At 46.0% G+C, this 14,219-nt stretch overlaps 1 protein-coding gene across 1 annotated transcript; it reads right to left on the bottom strand.

The window, feature by feature from the left end:
- Nucleotides 1-890: 890 nt before the first annotated feature.
- LOC103989373 (beta-galactosidase 11-like) lies at nt 891-6,210 on the bottom strand. The gene is made up of 19 exons (XM_009408202.3): nt 5,782-6,210; nt 5,231-5,326; nt 5,036-5,148; nt 4,864-4,930; nt 4,626-4,718; nt 4,369-4,509; nt 4,140-4,234; nt 3,792-3,897; nt 3,632-3,716; nt 3,412-3,530; nt 3,104-3,271; nt 2,818-2,999; nt 2,502-2,611; nt 2,305-2,414; nt 2,104-2,211; nt 1,927-2,028; nt 1,717-1,862; nt 1,297-1,642; nt 891-1,225 (listed from the first exon to the last, which is right to left on the bottom strand). The coding sequence occupies exons 1-19, from the start codon at nt 5,986-5,988 to the stop codon at nt 1,094-1,096; spliced, it is 2,526 nt and encodes an 841-aa protein (XP_009406477.3). The 5' UTR covers nt 5,989-6,210; the 3' UTR covers nt 891-1,093.
- Nucleotides 6,211-14,219: the final 8,009 nt, after the last annotated feature.

Raw genomic sequence — 14,219 nt, 5'->3', positions numbered from 1 at the left:
TCTTGAATTTTTTATTTTTATTATACAATAACTTTCGAGATAGATCATCAAATATCATCAAAATGACTTTCAACTTGATTTTATTATGTGGATATTATATATATATATAACATTAAAATCTATAACTAAATATGTTATGATCATATATATATTGTAATTGTGATAGTAATTAAATATACTTGCTTGCTCTCTCGGTAAGCAAATAAGTCATTTCATGCTTGCTTATTTAGGAGGCATGAAGAGTTTGATGGACAGTGATCCTCCCCACCTAAGCCTCTAATTGGAACTCTGTGGTCATCCATGACAACAAGTCTCACCTCATAACACCATTTCCAATTTCCAATGTGCACAAATCTTTCATCTTGACCATACAAATATAAATATACAACATGCAAAGTAGAAGAAGACATGCAAAGATTAATTGAAGTATTAAGTTACAAAAAAATAGGAACATAGAACTACATAGGAAATAATTAAATGATTTACAATGAATTGAATAGTGCTATCATATGCTAACATCAAGCATGTATTGATAAATATTCATGAGAATAAGGAACAAAATCTTGCTTCATATATAGTTTACAACATATCTACCACTTCAATGTCATTCGAGGCAAAGAGTGTCTCTTAGCTTTGACTACTTGAGTAAGTTAGGAAACAACATGCATAATAAGGTGGGACTTATTTATGGTTACCATATCCTATCATTTCTCATTCACATTTACACAAATTTTTAATAATTTTAAATATTTATTTTTTTTAATTTATTTTTAAATACTAGATATCAATCAATTATTTGATACAAAGCTTTGATAACAAATATGACTTGATCGAATAACTAATGAGTCGAATGCATCAAAAGTCGCACGTGTCACTGAGAGATTTCATTAACCATTATAATAAAGATCTCCAAATTGGTAGCGTAGTACACAAGACTACACTTGCTACCGAGACAAAGCAAGCTCACGAATCATCATCATCTCCATCTCCATGTCGACAAGGAAGACTTAGTCCTCAAGATTCCATCAGATCGACTGTTCATGGTGGTACTATCAGCAACACTCTCCATCTGCACTCGAAGAGACCGCAGAGATCAATCCTGCTTGCTCTTCCGGGCGCACTTGGCCTGGACTGCGAGAGTGGCCGTCGTCCCCGGGCACCCAGCGTCCGCGCCGTATGCCTCCGCCGAGACCGGCAGTGCGCAGGACTCCTTCCCCAAGCAGGCCTGCCATGGCGGAACAGTACGAGTCAGTGGGAGAACAAGCTGGCGTTGGTGGCTTCCATGGAGACCATTACCTTCTCGACCACGCTCTTGGCCTGCTGCGTGTGGCAGCTGCCAACGGTGAAGTTGCCGCACATGCCGTCGGGGTTCCCGAAGCTAGCGAAGACGATGGAGCGGATCACCTTCTTCTCCCCGCACTTGAGGCGGGCCTCCGGCTTGGCGTCGCCCACGACGCTCCGGATCTGGCTGTCCTCCCTCGACCACGTCCCGATCTGCGCCGGGTGCTGTGCCGACACGAAGGTGCAGATGTTGTCCCGCTTCACCGTTAGGATCACAATGTCCTTCGGCTTCCCACCGTGCTCCTCGAAGACGACCATCAGGTTGTTCTTCGGCTTCAAGAACGACCGCGGCACGTGGTAGCTGCAACATGCAGCGTCTTAACAATGTGAGCTTGTTTGTGCATGGCGACTAAGAGCTTGATGATGATGACTTACATTGACTGAGAAGCCTTGCCGAGAGGACTGAGGTAGGAGACCCAGAAGCGACCGATGCTTTCGCCATTGATCCACACCTGTCCTTTCCCCATGGAGTTCATGTCCACGGCGACCGGGTCGTTCCCCGAAGGAGCATCGAAGTATCTCTGGGAAGGACCTCATGTCAAGCATGGTCTACTGTGATCGAACAAGGATCATCTCATCGTTTACCTTGTACCATGTGACTGCAGTGTCACTCTGAGCCTCCTCCCACTTGACAGCGTTCGCTCTTTGCTCATCGAAAATGCCCAGATTCTCTCCGGTCAATCCAACCTGTAGGACGAGAAATCCAACTCAATTTACAGTTTTGACTCCGGAAACTATAAGGTTGTACGGTTCTTCATGTACCTGGTGCCTCCACAGATTCTGCGACAGATCCAATGTGCCGGCATTGAGACCTTGGATGACGACGGTATGAACACCAGAAAGCCTGTGTTCCAAGTATGCTCCACTATCCTTCATGGAGGAACCATCAAAACTTGAATCAGTAAGACATAATCAAGCTTTGTCATGCAATCTAGTTCATCCTGTTTTCGATATGGATTTTACCGGCAATCCTACTGTCAATCCCAGAATGGCTATCTGGTTGACTCCTGCTTTTAGATCCATCGGCTTCTGGAAGACAAAACTCTTCTCGATTTTGGTCCCATGTCCAGATCCTGAAACAAGTATCAGATACGAACATCGTTAGAAGACGCATCATGGTGTTTCCCAGAATTGGTTGTTGAGGAACAAAAAGATGATACCTATGAATTTGCCATTCACAAAGGCATGCATAGCATGGCCAAGGTTTGATACTTGGAGCACGGGGCGGATGTCATGTCGCATAGGTAAATCATCGTCGTCCAACTTGAAGCTGAATTTTTATGAGAGAAAATGATCACTAATTACATAGCATTCAGCTAACAGTTAGTCACGTTAGCGACAGCACGCATAGGATTAACATTCTTGAAGTAATCTGAATGGTCTTTCAGACAGGAAATCCAATCAAAGGATTTCGATATGCTTAATTTGATGGCATCCAAACCATCTCCAGTCTCTTGAGGTTAAGGTTACAGTTACCTTGTTGTGTACCAGAGATAATCTGTGGTGTCCTTGGTCATGTTCAGAAGTTCCAGGGGCCCTTTTGCTGAGACATTGGCATCACGGGTGGTTGGAATATGCTCTGTGTACATCTGCCACTGGTTGTTCTCCTTTGTCGCCTTCGCTACGTCAAATGTCCTGGCATTGTGCTGAGAATTAACCTGTCAAAATGCACAAAAGTTACGCTACTGGCAATATTCTGTCGCTGGTTCTTGATAGTATTGCTGCAGAAGAATATGGTGCATGGTATTCGTGTTCTGTTTACCTGCTGACTGTTGAACACAACGGTCTTACAGTCTGGGAGGATGCTGATGGAGTGGCGAGGCAGATAGTACTCCACACCTCGGAAATTCACAACACCATCCTTTTTCGCATTGGTATTTGTTAGGAAGGCAACACAAACTTTACTCTCAGGTATCTCATACAATCTAGCCTGCAAGTCCAAGAACTCATCTTATTGCAGCAACACAGTTTGTTCATTAGGCAAGTACTTCAGTCATCAGATCCAACTCTTCTCTAAAGGTGAATAGGATCCAAGTGCTGATTGAGCTTGATAAATGTCACTCTGCTTACCTCAAAACCAGCATCAAATTTTTGGACAGAAGGAGTCCCCCATAGCAATCCCTTCCTGCACAACTTCAGCGCATTATGTAAGTCCTTCAGATGGCCCCATTTGGGCTCTTTCTGCAAACCTGAATCATGATAAAGCGGTAGAAAGAATGATTTCAGAATGAGTTAGACAAGGAAACCAAAAGGACAAAGAGATCAGGGATCAAGGTTCCTGGAATCTGACCATATTCATCAAGTGGGGCTTCATCATAGTATCTAGTCATCACAAAGGCAGCACCAGTCCTCCCAAAATTGGTTCCTCCATGATACTGAATACAGCCAGATGTTAGAGGATTACATGTTTATTCTTATATTAGACATGATTTCAGAGCAAAACTCCATACCATGTAATAGTTTGTGAGTGTGCCATTCTTTGAGAAGAAGCGTGCCACAGAGTATGCCAGATCCTCTGCTGATCTTTGAGATGGTGGGTCACCAAATACTCTATATCTGAAATAATCAGAAAGGATTTTTTAGCACAATGCAAAACCAAAATCAGATTCCCGTGTGTCAAAATGAAGGAGCTACTTAAAATCTAAGGCACTCAAATCAGATTCATTTCTGCAATGATGCAGACCATTTTAGAGATAATATTTGTTCTAGTAGTTGTTTTTTTCTTCTGAAAATCACATTTTTGTGTGTTCACTGGAGTGACAGGAATTGAACAGAATTGATACCGAATGCAAACTTACTGAGCAGTCCAGTTCTCAGTCCACAAGGCAGGCTTGCTCGGATGGTTAGGCCCTGCAAAAGTATCTCCACAGTTCCTTCCATTGCATGCGTTGATCTACATGTGACACGATGGTAATTGGATCAGACAACTACATGGTCATCCATCTTTACAACTGTGAATTTTTTTAGCATCCATCGGTATCATTAATCTAAAATTTCACCAAATTGAATCCAATTGAAAGAACATACCACTGGACCAGGAGCATTGTTCTGTTTGCACATCACCCATGGGACTCCGACGTTGAGCCCAACAGCCATGTTACCGGCCCACTGAATGTAATCAGCGCCACCTTGGAATGCCCGTGCCACATTGTTGTATTCATTCTCGATCTATTGCATTCAGAGTCATGCAATGATTCAGTCAGTAAACTATCATAATTGAACAGTGAGGTAAATGAGGAAGCAACCACGAAAAGAAGGAAATGCAAATCTTGAGTTAATTGAACCTGTGCTAGAATGATGGGACCTCCTTGAGGGGCAAATAGCTTCTCATCGTTCATCTTTTGCACAATCATCTTTGTAAACCTTTCCATATGGGACTGCATGAACAAATCAACAACTTTACCAAGAGGAGCTTAGCAACATGTTGATGGTTCTTGGCTTATGCATTTATACAGATAGCACACGAATCACGTATGCTTGGTCTGACTCCAGGCGCTGAAAATAATTAGAGAGTGCAATTACCATGTAAGGTTGGTTGTTTGTTCGGAAAGTGATGTTGGAGACCTCCCTGAGCCAATAAGGCAACCCTCTGCAATATATCAGAGAAGACAGCATTAGAATGACACTGATGGTATTTGTAAGCAATGTAAACAATGCGAAAGCAGCTGCACAAGAAAAGCCCACTGCCACACACCCATGATTCCATTCTGCTTGAATGAAGGGGCCGATCCGAAGGGTCACATACATCCCGTGCGCTTGCACCAACTTGATAAATTTCACCAAGTCATATCTTCCTTCGAAATTGAACTGTTGCAAGCAATCAAATTCTCAGTTCAATGATCTCGGGCATGGGTTGGTCTCCGCAAAGGCAGCGTGCGGGTAGCCTTACCTGGCCATACAAAGGCTCATGGGCGTTCCAGAAGACATATGTTTGGATCGTGTTCAACCCGCCTTCCTTAGCCTTCTTGATGATGTCCGGCCACATCTGATCAATTAGAAGAGATACTTCTCATGAGCACCACAATAATCCCAACAGTTTAAACCATTAGGAAAGGACCTAATCTACATTGAATTATAGAATCCCCTCATGTGCAAGTCGGATTATGAGTAAAACTGAAACCAAATTCATGATGTAATCGAATTAAAGAACAGCATTGCACAAATATATATCAAAGATTTTAGGAAAGGATACATTCTGATATCATCCCAAGCGAATGATGAAGGCCAACTAGAGAAAGACATTGTAGTGTGTTAATTAAATATCAGATGGAATCGAGAGGAGCAGATAAAGGCTTCGATCTCATAACCTAATCTGATACCATGATGATGATTTTAATTGGGGTTACCAATATGCTTTAAAATCACTAATAAAAATTTGGAATTGGATGACTGATGATCTCAAGAGCTTAAACAATGTCTTGAAAATGGCCCAATCTCTACCTCAGGCGTGCTTCGAGGGTAATGGACCGACCCCGAGAAGAGCAGCTCTCTCCTCCCATTGATGATCAACGAGCGGCCATCGTAGGACACCCCTTGTTGGTCGGTGAGTTGGCGAGCCGCGTCGGTGCTGGGCAGGACGAGGAGGAGGAGGAGGAGAAAGAAGCCCGCGAGAGACCGCGTTGCCGCGGTCTCCTGCAGCGCTGCCATGGTTCTTCACCTCGACGGGGCAACGTGGTCTCGCCCTGGCTCGTCGAACGGAAGCAGGAAGGTGATGCTAGGCTAACGGCGGAGGTGGGCCGCGCTCCCTCTTCTTTGCGGAAGAGGGGCGAGAGGAAGAGATCCGGATGCACCCACTCGGGTAGGGGAGGAGGGGGCGAGGAGTTTAAAGAGAGGAAAGAGGGGAGGAAGGCGAGGAAGGCTCGGTCTCCGGAGGCCGTGGGGAGGCCACGGAAAGGGAGGAGAAGCGTCCAAAGAATGGCCATTTGCCATTGCTCGGCAGCGTTGGGCTCCAGTCGATGTGGGAGAGGCGGGAATCGTGGTGACGTTGACGCGGCCTCGCTTCCTCGAAGTGCAAATCCCATGCGTCCATTGAAAACGTCTATTCCACCATGAAAATTGATCTAAACCGTTCGTATTTTTCAAATAAAGATAAATATCATTAAACTGATTTTAGGATTGAATGGTTGAGATTAAAACTTGTAGTGAGACGGACGATTTAGATGAAAACTCATACCACTGTAATCCTGATCTCATTCATCTGTCTGTTCTAAATAAAAACTCCATATCATACAATTGATTTCGTCAAAATTCATAGCTTTTGTTCAATTTCTTTAATCTTAACTATATTATAGCCTGCCTTTCGTTCTGTATGCTTTAGTTTTAGCTGTTAAGAAATGTTATTTTCTGATCATACGTGATACGGTATATTTTGGCAGCCCGAACACGTCATAGCCGACACAGCACGCTAAGTCAGAGCCCTACACCACACGTCCCATCCCGAGAGCTCATACCAAGAAGATATGCCACATGTCCGATCCTAGAAGCTTGGGACGGTGCTGTTTGACATTGCTCTGCACGTCCCAAAACGGCAGCCGATCAGAAGGGTCGTCCCATCCCTCGGGGGTCGACGGTGACGTCGAATCGACGCACCATCAACCCTTGCGTCATAGTATAAAATCCCTGGTCGGCTTTCGGCCAGGGGGAGGTAGTAAACAAAAGGGAAAAAGAAAATTAATCTCTCTCGTTACTAACTTGTTCGTCGGAGGGGCCACAACCAAGGACCATCCGGTAGAGGCCATTTTTACAGGAGGGCGACCACTTGTTGACGGCGAGGGCGAGAGACTAGGCACAGAAGTGCCAGCCGCTCGGCAAAGTGGAGTTATTAACCGGCCCCGATCTCGACCAACGCTAACAGCACTCCTTCCCGAGGGTCCGACCACCTCATCATCTAGATCACCTCGTAGTAAGCTCTCGACATCGATCCGCGGACCTAATCGTGTTGACTCATCGATCATAACATATTTGTTCGTTAACAATACGAAAGATGTCAACGATGATTAGATAAGTTCTATTTAGCTTGTACATAAGAAACTTTAAGAAAAGACTTACACAAATATTAATGTCAGATAAGATTCTCCATATGATTCTTATAACTCTTAAATCAGTAATAGAATAAAATAAAAATATTTAAATAAATAATAATTGATCTTAATTAATATAATTTGATGAAAACTTTAAGAAAAAACCTACACAAAGATTAATGTCGAATAAGATTATCTGATTCTTATAACTCTTAACTCAGTAATAGAATAAAATAAAAAAATTTAAATAAATAATAACCGATCTCAATTAATATAATCTGATGAAATTTTAATATAATTTTTTTAATATTTTATTTTGATCAGGATCCTGAACATCCATTTCGATCTAACCAAGCTATCACGGAGCCCTAATTGAAATAAATATTTTTCCATCTTATAAAGAGATTATAAGATTTAGGTCTTGAGCCAACACATAGTTCACGTATTCTTTATTTCTTATGAATTTATCATTAATACCCTAAATTATATAAAATAATAATAAAGCTTGATTTTGAAGCTCATTTTATATTTTAAAATATAAAAGTTAGCTTATCAATTCATAGACAATGATTTCATAAACATCATCGATAGACTATACCAAACCAAAAGTATGGATTCTTCACATGGGTATAAGATGAACCCCATTATGTCTATATTTAGTTCGATTAAGATAAAAATAATAATGTCATTTGGTACATTATGTAACATAATGTACATTTGGTGAGGGTTAATGCCGGTCTGAACCCATATAAAGGAAGAGATTCCTTTGATTCCCGGTCTGATATTATACCCGGCTATAGAAAATGGTTACATACCATTTTTATCCTTTCTTTATATTGTGAATTATCACTCTTAATACATTTAATGCAAAGATGAATGATGTCATTAAATTGTGTTTTGTCGTAAACATGGGGAAGGAGTGTTATCGTTTGGCTCTCCGAGCTGTTTCCCACAACAAAAACTGTTTTCGACTAATTTCTACAACACCAGCATACACAGCATAGAGACTGCAAGGGATTCAGAACACGGCGTCAGCTTAGCTCAAGACATGGTGACAGCATCTGCTCAACTCCATCCTACCACCAACAAGGAGATCAATTTAGCCTTCTACTTTAAAAGATTTAGGGTTTACGCATATAGGAAGCCGGCTGAGAGGGCCATGAGGACGACGGCAGCCTCCTCCTCCCCCAGCATGCCCCTCCTTCTCTGCTTCTGGATCATGGATCTCTGCTCCCGCAAACCCAACCCCAGCTTCCGAAGCTTGAAAGACACCCCAAACCCCTCACCCCCGCCGCTGCCAATCTCCACCTTCTTCTTATTCGACACCGGTAAGGCTCTCCCGTTCTTCCTGTACCGGATTCCGCACGCGTTGCAGAGCGACTGGCATCACACGTCACAGATCGACAGATCAGCCTTGCCTCGTTCCAAGAACAACACAAGGTCGAAGCGGGGGTAGTAGCAGTAGTGGTACCTTGGGGCCAGAAGGGCCGGCTCTCCAAAGAGGGGTTTTGGTCGTCCGGCAATCCGCACAGCACTTCAGCTGGCAGTCGCTGCTGCTTGCATCCATGGAGGGCTGCAGATCGAACGGAAGCAAGAAGCACAAATCCGACACGAGCCGTGTCGATCGAGAACAAGAAACAGGGAGCAAGAGAGGGGGCTCACCATCTCGTGAGTTGGATCATCCATCCTACCCTATGATCCGTTGAATCATCAGGCCATGATTCGTCTGTCGATCGCCAATAGAACTAGCAGCTGAACCCTCTCCGATGAAGAATGGAAGCCCTTTGGAGACTTCTCTCTTAAGGGAGATCATCTCCCAGGGCGGAGTGGAGGGAAACAGAGTCCATCACCGGGTGCCATGAAAAGGCTTGCGGCACAAGCTACGGCCGGGGGCGAGCGGCCAAACGAACCGGATTATTTGAGTTCCCCATCGATCGACGGCCGGAGCAACGCCACGTTGTCACAGACAAACTTCGAAACAGGGTATTTGATGTAATGCTTATGTATGTCTGTGTCTTTTGGCATGTTCATGCCTTGTACAGAGAGGCAGCCGAAGGCTTAATAGTCTCATTTTAGTTGGACACGTGCGAGAGATTTTCGGTCTGTAATGGACCATTATACCCTTTGTTGTGCCACTGTTAAGAGTTTGTAAAGTCTGTTTGTAATTTGCATTGTCTATGAAGTGTTTTTCGGACATGTTTGCTTGTGGATCCCGATTGAGGCGTTCTCTCTAACCCGTTCTCTCTTTTGGTGGTCCTAAGGGACAATGGGAGGCTTCGGGGAGGCTGACCTTTGCGGACGGACACGCAATGGTGTCGCATGACTTAGGCAAAACCAGCTAAGTCCGTGACAGATGGTATCAGAGCGGGACAAGCACTCATAGAAATACTTGACATGCAAACGTGGGGGACCTAGCGGGGCTGCGTTGAGGGCAGTCAGCACACACGCGACCGTTTGGGGGGAAAACAGGCATAGAGATGTAGGGAAAAGGAGTCGCTCAGAGGAGCGGGCATCCGAGATTGGCATTCAGAGGAATGGCCAACCCTTCGCGCAAGAGGCACCACGAGAACAGGCAAGCTTGGAAGAATGTGGAGCGCACGAAGGTTGGAATGGCTGAGTTTGAGCTACGGCTCAACATTGACAACTATACTTGATGGTACTCTAGGCAAGCGAGGCGCTTGGCAAGAATGAGACCATGCAAGGTGGAATGAGTTGCTCAACGACCAAAAGAGTTATGCAAAGCTCACAGAGGTGAGGGGAATTGCTAACTCGAAGAATTTGGTACTCATGCATGGGCTTGTATGCGGATGATGGAATGTTCGTGGCCATCCCAAGGCAACCGAAACTCGGCGCCATGGAGCATTGAAGCTTTCTCTTCGGCATGTGAAGGATACGTCCGTAGGAGGCTGAAGTGTGCAACGAGTTCAGCATGTTGCTAGGCCTTGAGGGGTGCAGCGGGGGCTGTATTGACGGGGAGTCGCAATCTAGCAAGTGTGTTTGCAGGAGGCAGAACAATGCACAGTTTGTTCCGCAGATCGGAGTAGTCAAGGGGATGGTGGTCTCCGAAACGAAGAGATATGTTGCTCCAATGGGACAGTTCTTCAGGAGGGGTAAGTCCCGGCTCTCTAGAGGGAGAATCATGTGAGACGGACCTCACAAGTTGAGGAGGAGTACCTCAACAAACAACAACTCCACGAAGCTCGATGGACTGAGCAAGCGGCGAGGAGTCGTTGCATGATCTCGCTTGAGAGAATGCATTGGTGGATGCATTGCGAGATCAAGTGGGAGAGCGACCCAAAGCAACTTAAATAAAGGCACACTTGGAGTCGATGTGGAGATCGGACTCAAGGGAGGGCTGACCCGTGGAATGGTGGGCACGAGGGCCACCATCGACTCAATGCAAAAACGAGGAGCGGAGCAACTTGGGTGTAACTTGGCGAAGTACCCAAGCCGCATGAAGGGAGCCAGCATAGAAGTTGGAACGTGGAGCAGAGGCACAGTGCTTTCCTTAGACAGAGGTTAAGGACATGAACTCTTGCAGAGGCAAGAGTAGGATCATGTTGTTCCATGGGTCCTTCATTCTGACGGAGCGGACTCATCTTGCATGGTGCCAAAGACGAAGGGAGCTTCGGGGCACATGCACCTTATCTCGGAGAAGCATTTGATGGAGGAACTAAGGCGACTCAATTTGCGGAGGCGAAGTTGGGTTCAGAAGGCCTTAGCACGGGGCAAGAGGACGCAGAGGCGGGTACTCTTGAAGAATATGCCACGGTGTTGCCATTCGAGTTGCTATGAAGGAAGCGGTGCGTAGCGGAGATTGTGCTGGTAGGGGCAGAGGCCCAGGATCCAGACAATGGTGCATAAATTATAGTGAAGTCGGTGGACTTCGGGAGCTACTAGGCAACGGACTGTCCTAGAGCGGTGCTTCATCTAGGTGTGACCCAAGAGTGAGTGGATGAAGGTCGATTGCCAAAGGAGCGAACAAAATCGAAGGTGGAGGAGACACTGCGATGTATTGGCAGAGGCCACACATGGAGGGTTCACAATTCGAGTTTATTCCATAAGGATCAAAATGCAATGGAGATGTCACCAGGAGGCGACATGGTGCAGCGGATCATGGTGGAACAGTTCGTGGCAATGCAATACACACGACATAGTCCCGGGAGGGACTAGATCATATGGAGGTATGATCAGGAGCTACTGGGAGCTCCACTTCAGTGAACAACACGATGGCAAGAAGGGCTATGGATTCAAGGAGTGAAGGCCATGGTACCGCAGAGGCGGGTCTTCCGGGCGTGCATCGAATTTTGCATCGGATGAAAACCTTGGTCATCAGCATATGGGGGTTATGTTCCACTAAGGGAAAAGTTCGAATGCAAGTACCAGTGAGTTCCATGGGAGGGACTTGATCATGCAGAGGTATGATCGAAGTAGCTGGAGAGTTGGACTACTCCAGAGCTCATATTCGCTTAAGGGAGCCCGGCAAGTCAGAGGACAAGGTCGAGTAAGTGAACGTTGCTACCAAGGAAGCTAAGGAGAACAGAATCGGTGTAAACCCTACAACGTGATGGCAGAGGCCATGCATGGGAGTTGCAGTCTGTCTCTCCATCGACCAAACAGACTGCTTGGAGAACACAGAGGTGTTGAAGCAGGGGGTCGAAAGGGGCAAGGAAGCGACGACGAGTCCAGAGGGAGTTAGCTACCCAAAATCAAGCATCAGTTAGAATGGAGGTGGACTCAGAGGAGTGCCACGGAGACATATCTACTGATCGTGAAGAAAAGGGATACAGATGCGAGGCGACGGATAGTAGGGCCATGGGCATGGCAACGCCATGGTACCGCAGAGGCGGGACTTCCGTGAAAGTCATTGATCCCTTGCTCTCATTGAGGGAGAGCGCTTTGTCGTGAAAGGGGCCGAGGAGGTGGAGAATGCAGAGGCAATCTCCAAGTACCGAGACAAGGCTGAAGGGCAGAGGCCGAAGAACTTCGTAAGACCGGTGTCACTGTGCTTCTCATCAAGATAGTCGAAAGTGAACGACTTCGGGTCATGCAAGAGTGCATAACCAAGGAACGAAGCAGGCAGTATGCGGTGTTGTACCTTTGCTACTCAGAGGAGTAGGCGGCAGGGTTGATGGAGAAGACGGTACAATCCCAGAGGCGACCAAACCTAGGAGAGAACTACTCCAAGTTGGGGTGAAAACTTCTTGCATTCTAGAAGTTCGATGGCATTGAGAAGGTGAATCACAGTAGCTAACTCAACGCAAGGAGTGCAAACACTTCATGTGCTTCAGAAGTGTGAGCAAAGAGCAAGCGAAGGCCAGTAACCAGCTCGATGCATGAAGTACAACCTCGAGGAGGCGGGCGAAGTCAAGTAACCTTTGCCTTCTCAACACTTAAGAGAATGGGTGAAACCGAGTACCCCAATTCTCTTATCTATCCAGCAGAGGAGCTCTGCATATGTTCAAAGACCCTTCGAAGATAATGGAAGACAATAGTTGTCAAATCCTCACCAACGGTGATCAGTGCTACTGAGAGTAGATTGTCTGCTTCATCTCCCAACGAAATTCCAATCGAAAGCGGAAGTGATGCGAACCTACTTGGATGTGACAACTAAGTGAAAGAAGAGTCAATGAGCAAATTTTGTGGAGGAAGGATCCAAAACTTCAGAAGTTTGTGAGATGATGCTCGTTAAAGCTCCAACAAGCATCCACCCAGTTCAAGCAGCATGAGGAATTTGAGAGACTAGCGTAGTAAGGATGGTCTTTTCCTTCATCTAGGGGATCCGCAGGAATCAACAATGATCAACACAACTCAGCCAACCCCACACCAGAGTCAGAGTCATTGGTGAGTTGCACCAGCATGACGGATCAAAGGTTCGACTACTCAAAAACAACAGCGGAGAGCAGCTGGGAGCCAAGAGGCGCATTGTAGCTGGAGCAGAAGATTGAAGACTCAGCAAAGGCGAGGAGTTACAGTGTCGACAAGGCTTCAACGAGGACGTCGAAGGAATAAGTTGGGGAGAATCACGGACAAACTTCGAAACAGGGTGTTTGATGTAATGCTTATGTATGTCCGTGTCTTTTGGCATGTTCATGCCTTGTACAGCATGTAGAGGGGCAGCCGAAGGCTTAATAGTCCCATTTTAGTTGGGTTGGTGGCCTCTTTAGGCTAGTAAATAAAGGTTGTGTCATGTGGACACGTGCGAGAGATTTTCGGTCTGTAATGGACCATTATACCCTTTGTTGTGCCACTGTTCAGAGCTTGTAAAGTCTGTTTGTAATTTGCATTGTCTATGAAGTGTTTTTCGGACATGTTTGCTTGTGGATCCCGATTGAGGCGTTCTCTCTAACCCGTTCTCTCTTTTGGTGGTCCTAAGGGACAATGGGAGGCTTCGGGGAGGCTGACCTTTGCAGACGGACACGCAAGGGTGTCACACGACTTAGGCAAAACCAGCTAAGTCCATGACAACATGGCGTGGGGGAAGCCGTCGAATCAACGAGGGGCACGTGTCATAATAGGGCCGACGGTACCCGTGCCCTGTTAACCTAACATGGCGTGGGGGAAGCCGTCGAATCAACGAGGGGCACGTGTCATAATAGGGCCGACGGTACCCGTGCCCTGTTAACCTGCTCGCTGTCGCGAGGAGCGAGCAGGTGGTCACCGCCGGCCACGCCTCCCTTGGTGGTGGAGGAATCACGAAATGACACAACTGCCCTCGAAGAAACGTGGAACATCAAAAGGACGCCACCTGAAGCGTCCTTTCAGGTCAATCCCACCTTAACAGTATCCCGCCTGTCTCCTCTGTGGACTATGCAGTATAGGAAAGGGAAGAACATTGCTGTTGCTTTCTAACTAGAG

Source organism: Musa acuminata, chromosome BXJ3-1 (assembly GCF_036884655.1).
Source record: "Musa acuminata AAA Group cultivar baxijiao chromosome BXJ3-1, Cavendish_Baxijiao_AAA, whole genome shotgun sequence".
Lineage (NCBI taxonomy): Eukaryota > Viridiplantae > Streptophyta > Magnoliopsida > Zingiberales > Musaceae > Musa > Musa acuminata.
This window is presented reverse-complemented; position numbering and strand designations above follow the sequence as displayed.